The 21,098-nt window shown below is 45.4% G+C and overlaps 1 protein-coding gene across 2 annotated transcripts in view; it reads right to left on the reverse strand.

Moving 5' to 3' along the window:
• The window catches only part of LOC137546167 (interleukin-1 receptor-like 2), an 81,315-nt gene that overhangs the window by 14,106 nt on the left and 46,111 nt on the right, over positions 1-21,098 (reverse strand). For both annotated transcript variants that reach the window (XM_068268249.1, XM_068268248.1), the window contains exons 7-8: positions 12,655-12,760; positions 2,309-2,460 (exon numbers count right to left, since the gene is read on the reverse strand). In XM_068268249.1, coding sequence (XP_068124350.1) covers positions 2,309-2,460; positions 12,655-12,760 — 258 coding nt within the window. The remainder of the gene's footprint in view (positions 1-2,308; positions 2,461-12,654; positions 12,761-21,098) is intronic.

Below are 21,098 nucleotides of genomic sequence, written 5' to 3' on the forward strand. Positions count from 1 at the left end.
ATACAGAGCACTGACCAAACATATTTCTCTTTTTTAAAAGTTTTGGATGCTTTTAGCCAACGTTAATTAAGCCTGTGTACGAGGCTTAAGGGAGTCTTGCCCAATGACTCCTTACTGAATAAATACTTGCTATAGGAAGAGCCTAGATTTGAACCCTGGTCTCCTATGTCAGTCAGTGTTTAAATCCAGACTGAAAACCCACCTGTTCAGTCTGGCATTTGCAGAAATATAACTTTTGTTGTGTGAATACTTCATCCTACTAATTACTGAATCTGAGAGAGCCTAAGCGCTTTGAGTCCTATGGGAGAAAAGCGCTATAGAGATGTTATTGTATTGTATTGTATAGTAACCAGTACACTATCCAGCCAGGATACACAAACACAAGCATGTATTAAATGTGGGTTTCCTGGGGTTTAACTTATTTCTTATTTTTAAATATTATTTCTAGCCCATAGTACATTACCTGTAAAAATAATGGGTTCATCCATTACAGTGTAATTGCATTATGGTTGCAGGGGCATAACTAGAGAGAAGCTGCCCCATGTAATTGTAGGTGGACCCAGAGCTGTGGGTCACCTTCCCTCCCTCTGATACAGGGGACTATACTTCAGATCAGGTGTTTTTTGCTGCTACACCTGTTATGGGTGTGAAAATCACGATGGCCACACTTGTTGCATAACACATATGACTTCTCTGTCAGGTGTATTTGTCAGAACAAAGTTTGTGATCCAAGTCTACTACGGTACCAAGGCAAAAGTAGACTGTACCCATACTTCAACTAGTAGTGATGGGCGTCTGGCAAGGTTTCTAAAGAGCCTTCCAGAAATAAAAACACAAAGAGCCCCATAGGGTGTAGTATAGCAAAACAAAAAATGTGTGAATAATATAGAAACATTATATATTATGTAAAGTTGCTCCTACAGACGGATAACTTCCTTTACAGAGACACTGTTTTAACCTGATGAAATGCGTTGTTTCCAGTGCTAATAAATATTGAATTATTAATTTTAGTAGTTTACTGCCTTCAGGTAAGCCTTTTTTAGTTACATATATCACTCATTTAAGTCATATTTCCTTTGGGGCACCTCTTACCTCTCAGTTTCAACTATGGGTGCACACATTTAGCAGCATGTTGCACTAGTGCTATGCATTACACTACACAAGTGACTCCTACTTAAACCATATAAAGATGCACAGGTGGTTCCTGCACTCTTGGGCTAGTCAGGGATTCCCATGTGCAGGGCTGGTTCTAGGTGAAATGGCGCCCTGGGGCAAAAAAAGAAAAACCCAAGAGGCCCCTAGATGACACTTGCTGACATTACTGTCATGCATATTGCCCCCTCCCCCCACAGGGCCACTTTTAGGCTTTAGTACCAACCACACACACACACACATATACACACACACACATATATACACACATATACACACACACACACACACATATACACACACACACACACACACACACACACACACACACACACACACACACACCTTTGGGGATTACATGACAGGCCCAAAAGAAACCCCAACCCAGTCGCTTTCAGCCGCCCCCCCCCCCTCCTTTTCAGGGTTTACATGGATGGAAAGCCAGGCTTCAAGAGCCCTCCCACCCTTCACCAGAGCTGAGAGCGAGCTGAGCCTAACTCACCAGCACAGTCAGGCACGCAGGCACATCCGATTCCATCTAGTCCAGCCAGCAACAGCGCGCTTATTCTCCTTACACACTGACCATGCCTGCATCACATGGGGGGAGCATTGCTATTGCTGGCCACGTCACCCACATGTATGTACAGCCAGGGAAACATTGAGACCAGGATGCCAACACCGTCAGGTGGAATCAGGTATGTATGGTCTCTCCCTGCCTCCCTCTCCGCCTCAGTCGCATTCGCTTGAACCACCGCCACCCAGCCCAGGCAGAGCACATGCATCTGGTGGCTTCCACGGTTACAACAAAAGTCATCAGGTGGACATCTTTGCTAGCAAAGGGGGCCCCCAGGGACTCTAGGGCCCGGGAGCAATTGCCCCCTTTGCCCTAGTTGTGGTGCCAGTCCTGCCCATGTGCCCATATGTGACTTCTTTTCAACTACTGTGTCTCCTTTTGTAGTACAGAGTGAATGGTGAGCATCTTAAATAATCATCACTGAACTGGAGTCTGCAGCTGTTTGGGGGTTTCCAGGAATGGCGTCACACAATAAGGACATGGGGCCTCCCAGCAAAACAGTAGAGGAGTATATTCAAGCTACTTTTAGATTTGCCATATTTAACAATACATTGATTAGGAGCAAGAGAGTACAGAACATACCTGGGTACTTCAGTATTACATATGCCTCACTACTGTCAGCATCGATAGGACCAGCCTCACATACTATTTTTTGGTTGTAGTCCTCTTCTTTCACACTTAAAAAGGTTAAATTATGGTACACAAATCTTTTTCCATCTGCAGTAACTATGTTCCTATTAAAATAAAGATCACATTGTCAGTTCTCACAAATACCTGCCATACTTGCATAAAAAATAGAAATAGCCATTGGTTATGTATTGTTGTATCTGGACATAAAACAAGACTTCTAAGACTTTTTTCTTATTGTATTTGTACTATTTAGCAGCCCCAATGCTCAACTGAAATGAGATCTGTAGAATATGGAGGTAAAAGGGAACTCAATACACCAGCCTAGGCTACCTTCTTCCATTGCTCCACCGTGCAGTTTTGATGCTCATGTGCTCATTGTATGTACTTTCGGCAGAGGACAGAGCTCAGCAAGGGGATTCTGGTCTGACATCTGATCAAAAAGGGATGTATTACACACTTCACAATGATTTTTACTAGCATGATATCTATTAAAAATCTATAGTACAGCTGCTTCCCCTGAGCTGTTGATGGGCTCCCCAGGTCTCTCCCCCCAAGCTATATTTCTTCCCCAGAGTCCCTGTTGAGTGTTGGACTTGAATCTGTCGGGAAAAATCGTATAGGGAACAGGCACCTTTATGCCCTGTATATAGGTTAGTGGTTTAATGAATTGATCTTACTTTCGGAAGAGTAATGTCAAAAAAGTGTCAGATTCTGCCTAAAATTATACTTATATTTAAAAACAAACATATATGGATTTAGTGGAAATGTTATATATGGTATATATATATATATATATATATATATATATATATATCCACACCATATATACGCTACTTTAAGTCAACTCAAAAATAAGTTGACCCAGGAAAGTTAATGGCTACACTTGGAGAACAGGAGTGGTAACCAGCTACACTGCATAAAATACTACACCCATTAACCCTCCTGGTCCACAAATGCAGCAATGACCCACTCTCCCCCACCGTATTATCCCTTCAGCCGCTAAGTTCCCTGGCAGCGTTAAATATTATTCCCCCTCCGAGTTGACTCGCAACTTGGAGGGAGGTGTAATTCAGGGTCGGAGCCCCAAATCACTCAGACGCGCCCCGCGCAGCACAACATTGCTGCTATTGGGTGCCCCAAAACAGAAGAGTCATTGTGATTAGAGCCTGATCAGGGGGGCTGGGCGGATCAGGTAGCTGCAATCCTCGCCTCTCTCCTCTGCTCCTATTGCCTGCTAGTGCTCACTTTCGATTCTGTGACCCCTAAGGTCACGATGCTGGAAGAGCTGCTCTGTGAGTCTCACACAGAGCAGCGGGCAGGGAGGCGGGGGAGCAGCAGGTGGAGTGGCCAGGGAGAGGCAGAGCAGCCCAATGGCAGCTGGGGAAGGCCTGCAAGAACGCCCCCAGTGGGCATTTAAAGAGAACCTGAGGTGGGTTTCTGCAATCAATATTAGAACATTGTTAGGATCCCCAGTTCTGCCTGTCATTGCAGTGATGGGCTGACTCTGCATTTGCTTCAGTCTGCACATTACTGCAATGGAATTGTATGCAAGTCTGTGAGGATTCTCAGTTCTGCCTGTCATTGCAGTGATGGGCTGACTGTCCATTGGTTTTTGTCTGCACATTGCTGCAATGGAATTGCATGTGTTTGTGCAAGGATTTCCAGTTCTGTTTCTCACTGCAGTTATGGGCTGGCTTTGCTTTTGGCTCAGTCCTGCTGCAGTGAGATTACATGGGAGTGTCTGAACACCTGCAAGGTAAGGGCCTTGTTAGCGGAGTACTTAAGAATAGATCCAGACTTCCCAGCAGCCTTTGCGGTCGCATTGTTTGTCCTCCCTGCTTGGGCAGCCTCAGTTTCTGCTCCTGTCTTGCCTGAGTCCTAGGATTTATATCTGTCTGGTTGCTCCAGTTCTGCCTGACCTCTTGGAAGTTGTTGTTCCTGTCTTGCCTGAGTCCTAGGATTATAATCTGTCTGGTTGCTCCAGTTCTGCTTGACCCCTTGGAGTTATAGCCCGTGTGTTTGCTCTTGTCCTGTATGCTGTATTCTGGATGAATATCTACATACCTGCTGGTGGACTTGAACCTACTAATATTGCCTGGGTAAATACTCCTGTCAAGTTGCTTCATGAACATAATGTTGCATGCTTGTTCCTGCACGGTCTGGAATCTACTTTGACTACTGGTGATGTACATACCTTCACTGTAAATAAAACATCACTTTGCATCATATCCTGGGTGTCTGCGTCTTTGGGAGTTCATCTGCACGAAGCAAAGCCTCGCCAGACGGAATGCCTGCTGGTGAGCATGACAGACATAGAGGCACATTCTGCATACTTTCACCAGCCTCTATGTCCTTATAGTGTGCCCCCAGGCTCCCCACGTGCTCTGCTGTCCCCCCTGATAGAAACCGCCAGGCTAGCGATGCACAGGTTGTTGGTAGTCAGCTGTTTACATTCAGGCTGCCACTCACCGCCAATCCCCCGCCTCCTGTATAACACGGCTTCCCGCTTGCGTCCCTTCCCTCCCCGCCTCTGTAAGCCGATTGGAGGAAGCTTACGGAGGCGGGGAGGGATGCAGGCGGGGAGCCGTGTTATACAGGAGGCGGGGGAGTGGTGGTGAGTGGCAGCCTGAATGTAAACAGCCAGCTAGCGACAATCTGTGTGTCGCTAGCCTGTCGGTTTTTATAAGGGGTGACAGCAGAGCCTGGGGGGCGGCTGGGGGCACGCTATAAGGACACAGAGGCTGGTGATAGTATGCAGAATGTGTCCCTGTGTCCTAACATTGATTGCAGAAACCCACCTCAGGTTCTCTTTAAGCAGGTAATATCTCTCCTCCCTTCCCCTCGAAATCACATGTTGCCAATTTCGGAGGTGATAGGGTGGTGGTGGTAGGGGAAAGAGAGCGTTGGGGGGGCACACACACACACATACGCATGTCCTCCTGGAACATGCCTCTGTCTCCCATCTGCCTCCCCCCATGCATTCAGTATTAGAGACCACAGTGAGTTACTTGGTATAAGAGTGCAAAATAATAACTTAAACCAAGAATCTTAAAATACACATATTGGTACCACTTGTAATCAAAACATAGGTAGACTTATTCTATAGATAAGGCACAGTTATTCATCCTATTTATAGAGAGAAATATACTCTGTATCTACATTATGTTATAAATAATAGATATAGATGCAAAGTTTGTGTAATTTGGCAAATGTCACGCATATTTGTCACTAGGTATCCCACAATTCAGTCTAAAATGTCTGTATTTTTCTACGTTACTTATAAACTTATGTCTTTAGAATATTAATAAAGGTTACATTTTCGGGTGAACTTTTGCCAGTACCTCTTTGTGCTCTTTTGCCATTGTGATTTTCAGTTAAAGATTATGCATAAGAATACAATTATCTAAGCTGCTTCATAGTCTGAGGGCAGTAACAAACCGGGCCAGTAAAAAAGGGCGCATAATGCTAATGGACAAAAAGGGCACCGCCATAGACTGCAATGCAAAATATATTGGGCGCCCAACAGGAAAAAAGGGCGCCCGAGAAATAGCGGTTGCAGGGATCATGTTAACAAAAGTTTTCGTTTACAGAATAAGGTTTATTACAAATATAGTTTACAAGTTCGTTTTAACTTTGTGGTTTACTTATTTTTTTCGTTTTTAAATTTCGCTTATAGGAGCTTTTACTTATTTTTCCGTTTTTAAATTTCGCTTTCAGGGCTGTAACAAGTAAATTTTCGTTTACACTTATAAATTTCAAACCAAAAAATAAATTTTACTCACCTAGGGTTTCCAATAGCCCCCTGCAGCTGTCCGGGGCCCTCGCCGTCTCCCTCCGATACTCCTGGCCCCGCCGGCAGCCACTTGCTGGTTCGGTGACAGGAGCTGACAGGCTGGGGACGCGAGTGATTCTTCGAGTTACCAGACACATTAGCACCCTCTATGCTGCTATATGGTATATGATATATGCTATAGCAGCATAGATGTCGCTATTGTGGCCAGGAACGCGAAGAATCACTCGCGTCCCCAGCCTGTCAGCTCCTGTCACCGAAACAGGAAGTGGTTGCCGGCGGGGCCAGGAGGATCGGAGGGAGACGGCAAGGGCAACGGACAGCTACAGGGGGCTATTGGAAGCCCCAGGTGAGTAAAACTCATTTTTTTTTCCTTAAGTGTCCTTTTAAATATCGTTTTCAACCTTGTTCTATTGGAAATACATCGCTTTTGGTATTAACTTTGTTTTTTACACTTATAATGCATTGTTTATAGTTTTCTAATATATCGCTTTTAATATTACCGTTATTTTAACCACTTGAGGACCACAGTCTTTTCGCCCCTTAAGGACCAGAGCCTTTTTTTCCATTCAGACCACTGCAGCTTTCACGGTTTATTGCTCGGTTATACAACCTACCACCTACAGTAAATGAATTTTACCTCCTTTTCTTGTCACTAATACAGCTTTCTTTTGGTGCTATTGGATTGCTGCTGCGAGTTTTAGTTTTTATTATATTCATCAAAAAAGACATGAATTTTGTCAAAAAAATGATTTTTTTTACTTTCTGTGCTGACACTTTTCAAATAAAGTAAAATTTCTATATACATTTTTGTCCAAATTTATTGTGCTACATGTCTTTGATAAATAAAAAAACCCATTCAGTGTTTATTTATTGGTTTGGGTAAAAGTTATGGCGTTTACAAACGATGGTGCAAAAAGTGGATTTTCCCATTTTGAAGCATCTCTAACTTTTCTGAGCACCTGTCATGTTTCATGAGGTGCTAAAATTCCAGGATAGTGTAAATGCCCCCCAAATGACCCCATTTTGGAAAGAAGACATCCCAAAGTATTCACTGAGAGGCATGGTGAGTTCATAGAAGATTTTATTTTTTGTCACAAGTTAACGGAAAATGACACTTTGTGACAAAAAAAAAGTTTCCATTTCTGCTAACTTGCGACAAAAAAAAAATGAAATCTGCCACGGACTCACTATGCTCCTCTCTGAATACCTTGAAGTGTCTACTTTCCAAAATGGGGTCATTTGTGGGGTGTGTTTACTGTCCTGGCATTTTGGGGGGTGCCTAATTGTAAGCACACCTGTAAAGCCTAAAGATGCTCATTGGACTGTGGGCCCCTTAGCGCAGTTAGGCTGCAAAAAAGTGCCACACATGTGGTATTGCCGTACTCAGAAGAAGTAGTATAATGTGTTTTGGGGTGTATTTTTACATATACCCATGCTGGGTGGGAGAAATATCTCTGTAAATGACAATTTTTTTGATTTTTTTTTACACACAATTGTCCATTTACAGAGATATTTCTCACACCCAGCATGGGTATGTGTAAAAATACACCCCAAAACACATTATACTACTTCTTCTGAGTACGGTGATACCACATTTGTGGCTTTTTTTTGCACCCTAACTGCGCTAAGGGGCCCAAAGTCCAATGAGTACCATTAAGATTTCACAGGTCATTTTGCGACATTTGGTTTCAAAACTACTCCTCACGGTTTAGGGCCCCTAAAATGCCAGGGCAGTATAGGAACCCCACAAGTGACCCCATTTTAGAAAGAAGACACCCCAAGGTATTCCGTTAGAAGTATGGTGAGTTCATAGAAGATTTTTTTTTGTCACAAGTTAGCGGAAATTGATTTTTATTGTTTTTTTTCACAAAGTGTCATTTTCCGCTAACTTGTGACAAAAAATAAAATCTTCTATGAACTCACCATACTCCTAACGGAATACCTTTGGGTGTCTTCTTTCTAAAATGGGGTCATTTGTGGGGTTCCTATACTGCCCTGGCATTTTAGGGGCCCTAAACCGTGAGGAGTAGTCTTGAAACCAAATGTCGCAAAATGACCTGTGAAATCCTAAAGGTACTCATTGGACTTTGGGCCCCTTAGTGCACTTAGGGTGCAAAAAAGTGCCACACATGTGGTACCGCCTTACTCAGGAGAAGTAGTATAATGTGTTTTGGGGTGTATTTTTATACATACCCATGCTGGGTGGGAGAAATATCTCTGTAAATGACAATTTTTTGATTTTTTTTTTTACACACAATTGTCCATTTACAGAGAGATTTCTCCCACCCAGCATGGGTATGTGTAAAAATACACCCCAAAACACATTATACTACTTCTTCTGAGTACGGGGATACCACATGTGTGACACTTTTTTGCAACCTAGGGGCGCTAAGGGGCCTAACGTCCTATTCACAGGTCATTTTGAGGCATTGGGATTCTAGACTACTCCTCACGGTTTAGGGCACCTAAAATGCCAGGGCAGTATAGGAACCCCACAAGTGACCCCATTTTAGAAAGAAGACACCCCAAGGTATTCTGTTAGGAGTATGGTGAGTTCATAGAAGATTTTTTTTTTGTCACAAGTTAGTGGAAATTGACACTTTGTGAAAAAAAACAATAAAAATCTATTTCCGCTAACTTGTGACAAAAAATAAAATCTTCTATGAACTCGTCATACACCTTACAGAATACCTTGGGGTGTCTTCTTTATAAAATCGGGTCACGTGTGGGGTTCCTATACTGCCCTGGCATTTTAGGGGCACTAAACCATGAGGAGTAGTCTTGATTCCAAATGTCTCAAAATGACCTGTGAAATCCTAATTGGACTTTGGGCCCCTTAGCGCAGTTAGGCTGCAAAACAGTGCCACACATGTGGTACTGCCGTGCTCAGAAGAAGTTGTATAATGTGTTTTGTGGTGTAGTTTTACATATACCCATGCTGGGTGGGAGAAATATCTCTGTAAATGACAAATTATTTATTTTTTTTACACACAATTGTCCATTTACAGAGAGCTTTCTCCCACCCAGCATGGGTATGTGTAAAAATACACCCCAAAACACATTATACTACTTCTCCTGAGTACGGAGATCCCACATGTGTGACACTTTTTTGCAGCCTAGGTGCGCTAAGGGGCCCAACGTCCTATTCACAGGTCATTTTGAGGCATTTGTTTTCTAGACTACTCCTCACGGTTTAGGGCCCCTAAAATGCTAGGGCAGTATAGGAACCCCACAAGTGACCCCATTTCAGAAAGAAGACACACCAAGGTATTCCGTTAGGTGTATGGTGAGTTCATAGTTTTTATTTTTTGTCACAAGTTAGTGAAAAATGACACTTTGTGAAAAAAACAATAAAAATCAATTTCCGCTAACTTTTGACAAAAATAAAATCTTCTACGAACTCGTCATACACCTAACAGAATACCGTGGGGTGTCTTTTTTCTAAAATGGGGTCACTTGTGGGGTTCCTATACTGCCCTGGCATTTTACGGGCCCAAAACCGTGAGTGGTCTGGAAACCAAATGTCTCAAAATGACTGCTCAGGGGTATAAGCATCTGCAAATTTTGATGACAGGTGGTCTATGAGGGGGCGAATTTTGTGGAACCGGTCATAAGCAGGGTGGCCTCTTAGATGACAGGTTGTATTGGGCCTGATCTGATGGATAGGAGTGCTAGGGGGGTGACAGGAGGTGATTGATGGGTGTCTCAGAGGGTGGTTAAAGGGGAAAATAGATGCAATCAATGCACTGGGGAGGTGATCGGAAGGGGGTCAGAGGGGGATCTGAGGGTTTGGCCGAGTGATCAGGAGCCCACAAGGGGCAAATTAGGGCCTGATCTGATGGGTAGGTGTGGTAGGGGGTGACAGAAGGTGATTGATGGGTGTCTCAAGGTGTGATTAGAGGGGGGAATAGATGCAAGCAATGCACTGGCGAGGTGATCAGGGCTGGGGTCTGAGGGCGTTCTGAGGGTGTGGGCGGGTGATTGGGTGCCCTAGGGGCAGATAGGGGTCTAATCTGATGGGTAACAGTGACAGGTGGTGACAGGGGGTGATTGATGGGTGATCAGTGGGTGATTAGATGGCAGAACAGATGTAAACAATGCACTTTGGAGGTGATCTGAGGGTAGGTCTGCAGGTGATCTGATGGTGTGAGAGGGTGATCAGATGCCCGTAAGAGGCAGGTTAGGGTCTGATCTGATAAGTGGCAGTGGCAGGTGATTGACGGGTGAATGACAGGTGATTGACAAGTGAATGACAGGTGATTGACAGGTGATTACAGGGGAGAATAGATGTATACAGTACACAGGGGGGTGGACTGGGGGGGTCTGAGGTCGTTCTGAGGGTGTGGGCGGGTGATTGGGTGCCCTAGGGGCAGATAGGGGTCTTATCTGATTGGTAGCAGTGACAGGGGGTGACAGGGGTGATTGATGGGTGATTGATGGGTGATCAGTGGGTATTAGATGGCAGAACGGATGTAAAAAATGCACTTTGGAGGTGATCTGAGGGCAGGTCTGCGGGTGATCTGATGGTGTGGGAGGGTGATCAGATGCCCATAAGAGGCAGGTTAGGGTCTGATCTGATAAGTGGCAGTGACAGGTAGTGATTGACGGGTGATTGAGGGGTGAATGACAGATGATTACAGGGGAGGATAGATGTATACAGTACACAGGGGGGGGGGGGGTCTGGGGAGGATCTGAGAGTGTGGGGGGTGATCAGGAGCCCCCAGGGGGCAGTTTAGGGACTAATAAAGAAAAATTGCGTCGACAGATAGTGACAGGGAGTGATTGATGGATGATTAGGGGGGTGATTGAATGCAAACAGGGGTCTTAGGGGTGGGCGGGGGAGGGGGGGAGATCAGTGTGCTTGGGTGCTTACCTTCGTGGCTGCAGCCTGCCCTGGTGGTCCCTCGATCACTGGGACCACCAGGGCAGGAGGCAGCCTGTATAATACGCTTTGTATACATTACAAAGTGTATTATACACTTTGTAGCGGCGATCTGGGAGCCAGTAACCCGCCGGTGCTTCCGAACGGCCGGCGGGTTACAGCGCGAGGGGGGAGGAGCCTGACGCCGGTGGCTGATCGCGTCACGAATGGCGCGATCGCCGCACAGTCACGCCTGCTGCCGCCGCCGCAGATTGGCGTATTGCGGTCGTTTGGGCCCAGCCCTTGCCGCCGCCCATCGGCTTAAGGCGGTCGGCAAGTGGTTAAGATTTTTAATGCGTATGTGATTGTAAGGCTATCTATTCTATTATATATATATATACCTTTTTTCTATTTATAATATTATTAATGTGTACATGATTTTAACGCTATTTATTCTATTACAAATATTTAAATTATTCTATTCATGTTATTTATAGTGAAGTATTTTAAGGATTAAATATATTATTGTTTATATGTGTGTAAGGATGTTTGTGCAGTGGGGAAGGTAAGGCATGACCAGGGGGATGGTTAGAGTTAGGCACCACCAGGGGGGTGGTTAGGGTTAGGCACCACCAGGGGGGTGGTTAGGGTTAGGCACCACCAGGTGGGTCTAGGAGTAAGGGATAGGTACAGGGAGGGTTCTGTGTGAGAGTAGGGATAGGTATAGTTACAGTACAATATACACCACCAGGGGTGTGGTTAGGGTTAGGCACCACCAGGGGGGTGGTTAGGATTAGGCACCACCAGGGGGGTGGTTAGGGTTAGGCACCACCAGTGGGGTCTTAGGGTTAGGCACCACCAGGGGGGTGGTTAGGGTTAGGCACCACCTGGGGGGTGGTTAGGGTTAGGCACCACCTGGGGGGTGGTTAGGGTTAGGCACCACTAGGGGAGTCTAGGGGTTAGGGATAGGTACCGTGAGGGTTCTGTGTGAGAGTAGGGATAGGTATAGTTACAGTACAATATACACCACCAGGGGGGTGTTTAGGGTTAGGCACCACCAGGGGGGGTCTAGGGGTCAGGGACAGGGAGGGTTCTGTGTGATAGTAGGGATAGGTATAGTTACAGTACAATATACACCACCAGGGGGGTGGTTAGGGTTAGGTACCACCAGGGGGGTCTAGGGGATTGGGACAGGGAGGGTTCTGTGTGAGAGTAGGGATAGGTATAGTTACAGTACAATATTTGTAGTATACACAATTTATTAAATTATGTATATTTACACAAGAGGGGGGGGGGGGCTAGGGGTTAGGGATAGGGAGAGCCGACAGTTAGGTATAATTGCAGTAAAATATCTGTAAAATCTACCATTGTATTACTATGCTTAATACAAGTGTAAATATCGTTTTTTGTTATAGACGCTATTTAATGTTTCATTTCCTAAATCGTTTGTTGTTATAGACGGTATTTTGCCGTTTCATTTCCGTTTATTGAACCGATTTAGCACTATATTTTCATTTATAAGCTATAAACGATAAATATTGTTTTACATTACAACTTATAATTTCGGCTATATCCCGCGCCCTTTTTTGATACACGCTTTACAAACATATTGTATAAGATATTATTTAATGCAGTTATACTTACTCATTTGTTCCCTCTATTACTCTTTCATCATCACTGTAATTCCAAAACACTATAGTGATTCCTCTTCCACTTTCTTCTACTTTACAAGTTAGAGTAAGAGGAGCTCCTTAAAAAAAAAATGTATTGTTTATATAACAGGATTAACACATACTTAACACATTTCAAGATTCCAACGTTTTATTGCTCATATAGTGATCCTAGCAGCCTTTCTCCCAAAATAATGTAATCTATGTAAAAATCGCATTTATCCCATGACACTGTGCTGGAAACAACCATTGAATGTATCCTTTACCTTTTCCCTGAGCGCCACACTATTCCAGTCTGAAGGGGCACAGGAATGGGTGCAAAGCTTTGCCCTAAATCATCATGAAGCTGCATCCCCAAATTGTTGTAAATGTGTCCACCCCCCAAACTGTTATTGTGCTCCACCCCCATAGTCATGTGCTTGTGTGCATCTTGCCATGGATCTTAAGAGAGGCGTGCTACTGACACCCCTTAACTGTGCACTCTGCATTGGGGGCCCTTTCACCACAAATACTGTGGGGGTATCTCTTTGGCTACCTTTATGGTGGATTTTTCTTTTGCTACCTATACAGGGGGCACTTTGGTTACCTATACTAAGGGGGGTGCTCTCTAGCAACCTATACTTGGGGGGGACTCTCTGGCAATCTTTACAGGGCTCTCTGGCTACCCATGGGGGGGGGGGGTGTTACTCTGGCTACCTATAGTAGGGGCTCTCTGGCTACCTGAACTGGCAGGGCTCTCTGGCTACCTATACAGGGCTCTCTCTGGCTACCTATACTAGGGGGGGCTCTCTGCCTACCTATACTGGGGGTGCTCTCTAGATACTTATACAGGGCTCTCTCTGGCTACCTATACAGGGCTCTCTCTGGCTACCTATACTAGGGGTGCTCTCTGGCTACCTATACAGGGCTCTCTCTGGCTACCGATACAGGGCTCTTTCTGGCTACCTATACCAGGGGTGCTCTCTGGCTACCTATACAGCGCTTTCACTGGCTACCTATACTGGGGGTGCTCTTTGGCTACCTATATAGGCCTCTCTTTGGCTACCTATACTTGAAACCTCTCTGGCTACCTATACTGAGGGGCTCTCTAACTTCCTATATTGGGCTACCCTCTCTTCCTACCTAATACCGTGGGGCCCTTTATTACCGCCTATACCAGCGCTGGGCAAGCTACAGCCTGCGTGAGTCGATACACCGGCCCACGGAAAGGTGGCCGGATTCCCTGTCTCCCCCCTCCCTCCCTGTAAAAATGTGCGCGGGCAGCTGGGAATTTGAAACTACCTTTGCTCATGGAAGTCCCGTGTCGTGTCTCCATTGCAACAGGAAGTCACATGACGTCAGGAAGCGCCAGTGTATTACATGCTGGGTCCAGCCTGTAATTCGCTGGCGCTTTCTGAGGTCACATCATGTGTGCCATGGAGACGTGATGCGGGACTTCCGTGAGCGAGGTGAGTTTCAAATTCCCCTTTGCCCACGCGCAATTTTACAGGAAGTGGTGGAATTTTAAGAATGCGACCCGTGGTCCACACAATGTGGCCTAGGCTGTGTAAGCATTGCCCAGGCCTGACCTATACTGTGGGTGCATTCTGGATACTTACACTGGGGGGTCCTTCCTTGCTATGGGCTCCTCCAGCTATCTTTACTCACAGAGGGGGGAGGAGGTCACATCTTGCTATAGGTACAGGGGACCGCCTCCAGCTATTAACTACCGGGGGGCTACCAAACACTAGGGAGCACCTCTGTCAGCTGCATAGCAACAGTATGTCTGAGTCTGCAGTTCCCTCTCCCTCCTCAGCAACCCCCTTTGTTCTTCCTCTTTTTCCCAGACCATCAATAAAGGTGCGCACACATAGTAACTGTTGTGTCTGGGGGAAGAGGGGCCGTCAGTGCTTGGGGTGTGAATTTGCTGGAGGTAGGGGGGGCAAATTTGCTGAGTAGGGGAGTTTAGGGGGGCCCCGGTTACCTTTGCCTTGGGGCCCTATTGGGGCTTGAACCGGCCCTGATAACAGTTTATACAATAATGTAACATGCAACAACAAAAGTTTGTTATAAACAAAAAATGCTGGATATTTTGTGCAAAGAAACAAATTTATTTGTAAGTATCAAACGTAATTCAAGTCATTTGTAAGTAGGGGACTGTCTGTACCTGTATTGTATATTTTATATATACTGTAAAATGAATGTGACTAATGTGCACTTTTGGATGGGGTGTCACTGATATTTTAAAACAGCTGAACCATACAGAAACAGCATAGAGCACAAAGCTGGAATTACTGTATATTCTGGCATGTAAGACTACTTTTTAACCCAGGAAAATCTTGTCAAAAGTCGGGGGTCGTCTTATACGCCGGATGTGGTCTTATAGGGCAGGTGCTGAAACTCCCAAGCTAGACTGGAGAATCTGTGGTTGCTGCATATAGTGGGGGGAGCTCAAAAAATGTCTGTGGCCGCATTCCCTCCGTATGCAGCAACCGTATGAAAGCAGCAATGGTGGTGCTGTACAAGTAGTCTTGGAAACAGGGATAGCTGACCAACCCAAGCAGGCTTTGTATACAACAACCAGCCAACCGCTGCTAAGGTACATCGCTTGCTGTGATTGGCTGGTTTTTGTATACTGGGTACTACATACAGTACAGCACCAGTATCTGTACCTGTTTATACAGTATAGCACCAGTACATACAGTACAGTATACAAATGTCCAAGAGTCAAGAGGGGTAGTCTGATACGGTGAGTATATCCCAAAATATTAATTTTAACTGGAAAATTTGGGGGTCGTCTTATACGCCGGAATATATGGTATACTTATTCAATATCTAAGCCTACATTCTTATTGCTCCCTATCCATGTGGAACAGCACCTTCTCCCATTTCATGTGCAGTCCCCTACTCTGTGTGTAACATCCATGTACAGTATCTAGAAAGAAAGCTCATACTGCCACTCAGAACTTGAAAATGTATGAAACCTTTATTCAGCTCAACAATAAATCACTAACCACTCTAAAAACAATTAAAATGACTGCGGAGCGCTCCTGATCACACACCATTCACAAAACAACCAGCACTCACTCCATTCACTCTGGTACCGGTACCTTCCCCTTAATTCTGCAGAGTGTGGAGACAAAGTGGCTGCTGAATGTGGCGTGCACACCGACTACTTGCTATGCTTGATGCTCATGCTGCATGCATTTTCCAGCAATGCTTGGGACAGTCACTGGGCAGCAATTCTTACCACCTCACGACCAGGCAGATTCCTCTGATCACTTCCCTGTTGTTCATGCTGGTTACAGCTTCCTCCGGTTTTCACCTCAACCCTCCACCGCTTCCGGTCTTCTCTACCCACGGTGTGTTACGTGTGGGGAGAGGAGGGGAGACAAACAAGTCCTTTTGCAATGGCACGGCCGGCCGGCTAGTTGGAGCGCTCAAACGCACATCGAGGTACAACCCCGCCCATCGACGCGTTGCGCCTGCCCACTGCGAGCTTCGTCAGGATGTATGACGCGGCGGGCGGGTCAGCGATTTATGCGCCATGACGGTCGCGTTCACTGGGTGTTCCCACTGGCGTTGCTCGTAGTCATGGCTACATGCCTCAACACCGGAACTTCTCCCTTCACGTTGTTTCTGCCTATTCACACAGGTAACATCAGCCTGCAGATCCACTGCTGGATTCCACATATCAATACTTGCTTTTCTTGTAGACCTTCCACAGCCTCATCACCATAGGGTATTCCAATGCCTATCATCACCTAGATTTTATATTCACATAATATTTACATTCGTTATACAGTTCCTCCTTTATAAAAAAGGTGCAAAGTTCAGTTCTTGATTAAGACCCGTGGGAGTTAGGGAATCCAACAGGTAGATCCACTTTGCCTCCTGTTGTAGCAAATACTTTTCTCTGTCACCCCCTCGTCTGTTGTTCTGGAGTTTATATATGCCCTTAAAGAAGAAGCCATTTTTTAAACCCCCATGTATCTCACAGAAGTGTTCAGCAACAGTGCTGCGATATTCCCCATTAGGTTTCTTCCCACAGTTTATGTTGCTTACATGTTCAGAGATTCTCTTTTTCAGTTTTCTTGTAGTCATGCCAACGTATATCATGGGACACGGACACTGTATTATGTATACTGTCCATTCCGAGTTACAATTAATAAAGGAATGTATCTTCCACTCCTTCATTTTGTTTGGTGCCTGAAATGTTTTTGGCACATCCACATACTCGCACATGGTACATGCACCACACTTATACATTCCCTTAGTGCTAAACTCGCCCAGCCAATTAGACTGTGGCAACAGGTCAGAATGTACTAGGCGATCCCGTAAATTGGGTGCACGTCGGGCCACTAAGGGCGGCCTTTCTCCGACAATGGACCCAAAGATCGGGTCAACCTGCAAGACCGACCAATGTCTGGTCAGGATATCACGTATGCGTGACCAGTTGGAATTGTATGAGGAAATAAAACTTGGACAAGATTCTCTTTCCTGTCTAATCTGTGTTCGACCTCTGTCCCGTTTTTTGAGCAAATCAGTACGTGGGGTTTGAAGAGCCCTCTCAGCACCAGAGCACAATGCCTCATGTCGATAACCTCGATCTTTAAACCGTTCGTACATTTCCATGGCCTCTCTCTGAAAGTCCACCTTGCTGGAGCAGTTCCTCCTAATGCGGAGGAACTGACCTCTAGGGATCCCCCTAATAAGATGTGGTGGATGGTGGCTGGCGGCGTGGAGGAGGGTGTTCCCAGCGGTAGGCTTGCGGTATGTGGTAGTCCGCAATGTATTGCCATCCTTCACGACCCTTAAATCCAAAAAGGATATGTCAGTTAAACTGTAAGTGTACGTGAGGTGTATATTCCGCTGGTTCACATTGAGCCGATCCAAGAAGGTCTCCAGCTCGGTCTCACTCCCCCTCCACACCACCAGCACATCATCAATAAAACGAAGCCACATCTTAACATGTAAATCGAATTCCGACACCGTATACACGTCTTTCCGTTCCCATAGGCCTAGATGTAAACAGGCATAGGCAGGTGCGCACGACGCCCCCATCGACGTACCGCGCACCTGCCTATAGTGGGTATCCTTAAACAAAAAGCAATTGTGCTCCAGTACATATCTCATGGCCTGAACTATAAAGTCATTGTGAAGTGGTGTATCGGGATGTGTATCTGCCAGAAAAAACCTTAGGGCCTCCAGTCCTACCTCGTGTGGGATAGACGTATATAGACTTTCAACGTCTATCCCAACGAGAAGATCTTCAGCGTCGACTGACAAACCGCCAATTAGCCGTAATACATCTCTCGAATCCTGAACATAGGAGGGGAGTGATGCAACCAGCATTTTGATCTTGCAATCAATCCATATGGCCAATTTCTCAGTGGGGCCATCTATAGCACTAACTATTGGTCTCCCGGGGGGTTTGTTGAGATTTTTATGGACCTTAGGGATCAAATAGAATACCGGGACCCTGTATGTGCCCACTCTCAAAAAGTTTTCCTCCTTCTCATCTAGCACACCTTCATCAACTGCGTCATCAACCCATTGATTAACTCCATATGCTATCCTCTCATATGGACCGCTCCGGAGTGGTTGGTACGTGTTTTTATCACTCAACTGTCTCGCTGCTTCTTCCAAATACAAATCCCTAGACCACAGGACCACATTTCCCCCACTTGTCACTTGGACGCACTATTATTTCCTTTGCTTGTTTTAGTTCTTCTAATGCTTTCCTTTCTCCCTTGGTCAGGTTATCTCTATCCTGTCTGTTCCACGACAGTTTCTTTAAGTCGCGTGAAACCAGATCGAGAAATATTCCCAGTGCTGGGTAGGTATGTGGTGAGGGCATATAGCTGGACTTAGAGTGGCAGTCTGCATGTTTTATCAGTCCCGTTTCATTAACTTCTCCCTGGTCCCCTTCTTGTCCCCCCTCTCCTATATTCTGGTCCCTAAGTGTTTCAAGTACCCTAAGTGTTTCAAGATCCCCCAAATTCCAATCAGGCTCAATTTCCGGGATGATTCCATCCCTATTCTCATTGCTATGGGGGTCCTCTCTCCCTTCCTCGTTTTTCCTATCATACGTTGCTTTTAGACACAGCTTTCTAACAAACATTTGTAGATCTTTCTGTACCAAAAATTCATCCCCTCCCTGTACAGGTGAAAAGGATAACCCCTTGCCAAGGAGGGAAATGTGGTCCGGGCCCAAGGGCAAATCTGATAAATTAATCACATTTTGTGCCGTTTCGCCTGGTTGGTTTTTTGCAGGTTCTGAGACAATCTCCCTTTTACACGTGCAATCAAACCCTCCCATGCTGTCACCTATTTGTGCTTGCCCTGCCGTGGTGGCTGGACCCGCAATATAGGTTTTGAAGGCTGCAATTTCTTCTTGTTTCTGCCTCTCCAATTTCCTTTTCCTTGCTTCTTTTTTATTTCGTCGCCGCTGCCTCCGTCGCTTTCGTCTAAAAAAAAACCAGACTTACCCGAGGTTGATGACTCAGGAGAGTCCGGTTGCCCCCCAGCCCCACCCTGATCTTTTGGGGTTCTGGGTCTACTACCCGATCTGGATCGTGGTTTACCAGGTAGGTATAGGAAATATTCCCCCTCCTTCCACTCTGCTAAATCTTTTAGATACTTGATCTGTTTATCCTTTTTTATTCTTTTTTGTGTTCTCTCCACTTCCCCTTTCAGCAAATCATTCAATTTTAAAAAAACGGGATTCTCTTTATAGGGGTCTAGGGACTTAATACTTTTATCCACAGCTTCTTTTATCTCAGATAGTTGTATTTTTTCCTCTTCAATGATTAGGCCCAGTACCACAAATCCATGTGCGATACTAGCAACCTTCCATTTTGGGAGGAACCGATCATTGCGCAGGTGCTCTGCTGGGATAATTTTTTCCCTTATTCCCAACGGTAATACCTGCGCCTCTTTGTATGACTCCAGAGTTGATATATTCCATTTGCGTCTCAAATGTTTGAGGGTCAACTTCCTATGTTGTCTACACAATTTTTTAACCTTCTGCTCAGAGTTTTCTGTGTTTGAGTCTAATTCAGCAACCTTAAATGTGGATTCAATATCAAGGTGAATTGCATAGGCCATAGCACAACAAAGGTTTTTTCTGATTACAATTAATCACTCGTCAAGGGAGGAGAGACAACTGTCAGTAACATCAGAGCAACAACAATTATTATTGTCTATCTCGACTCACCCATAAAATACCGTTCATAACTGTATTTAAACAGGAGCAGCTGCATGTACAATTACGTAAATTATCTAGAAAGAAAGCTCATACTGCCACTCAGAACTTGAAAATGTATGAAACCTTTATTCAGCTCAACAATAAATCACTAACCACCCTAAAAACAATTAAAATGACTGCGGAGCGCTCCTGATCACACACCATTCACAAAACAACCAGCACTCACTCAATTCACTCTGGTACCGGTACCTTCCCCTTAATTCTGCAGAGTGTGGAGACAAAGTGGCTGCTGAATGTGGCGTGCACACCGGCTACTTGCTATGCTTGATGCTCATGCTGCATGCATTTTCCAGCAATGCTTGGGACAGTCACTGGGCAGCAATTCTTACCACCTCACGACCAGGCAGATTCCTCTGATCACTTCCCTGTTGTTCATGCTGGTTATAGCTTCCTCCGGTTTTCACCTCAACCCTCCACCGCTTCCGGTCTTCTCTACCCACGGTGTGTTACGTGTGGGGAGAGGAGGGGAGACAAACAAGTCCTTTTGCAATGGCACGGCCGGCCGGCTAATTGGAGCGCTCAAACACACATCGAGGTACAACCCCGCCCATCGACGCGTTGCGCCCGCCCACTGCGAGCTTCGTCAGGATGTATGACGCGGCGGGCGGGTCAGCGATTTATGCGCCATGACGGTCGCGTTCACTGGGTGTTCCCACTGGCATTGCTCGTAGTCATGGCTACATGCCTCAACACCGGAACTTCTCCCTTCACGTTGTTTCTGCCTATTCACACAGGTAACATCAGCCTGCAGATCCACTGCTGGATTCCACATATCAATACTTGCTTTTCTTGTAGACCTTCCACAGCCTCATCACCATAGGGTATTCCAATGCCTATCATCACCTAGATTTTATATTCACATAATATTTACATTCGTTATACAGTTCCTCCTTTATAAAAAAGGTGCAAAGTTCAGTTCTTGATTAAGACCCGTGGGAGTTAGGGAATCCAACAGGTAGATCCACTTTGCCTCCTGTTGTAGCAAATACTTTTCTCTGTCACCCCCTCGTCTGTTGTTCTGGAGTTTATATATGCCCTTAAAGGAGAAGCCATTTTTTTTCTTATACGCCGGAATATATGGTATACTTATTCAATATCTAAGCCTACATTCTTATTGCTCCCTATCCATGTGGAACAGCACCTTCTCCCATTTCATGTGCAGTCCCCTG

The sequence above is a fragment of the Hyperolius riggenbachi genome, chromosome 2, assembly GCF_040937935.1.
Source record: "Hyperolius riggenbachi isolate aHypRig1 chromosome 2, aHypRig1.pri, whole genome shotgun sequence".
Classification (NCBI taxonomy): domain Eukaryota; kingdom Metazoa; phylum Chordata; class Amphibia; order Anura; family Hyperoliidae; genus Hyperolius; species Hyperolius riggenbachi.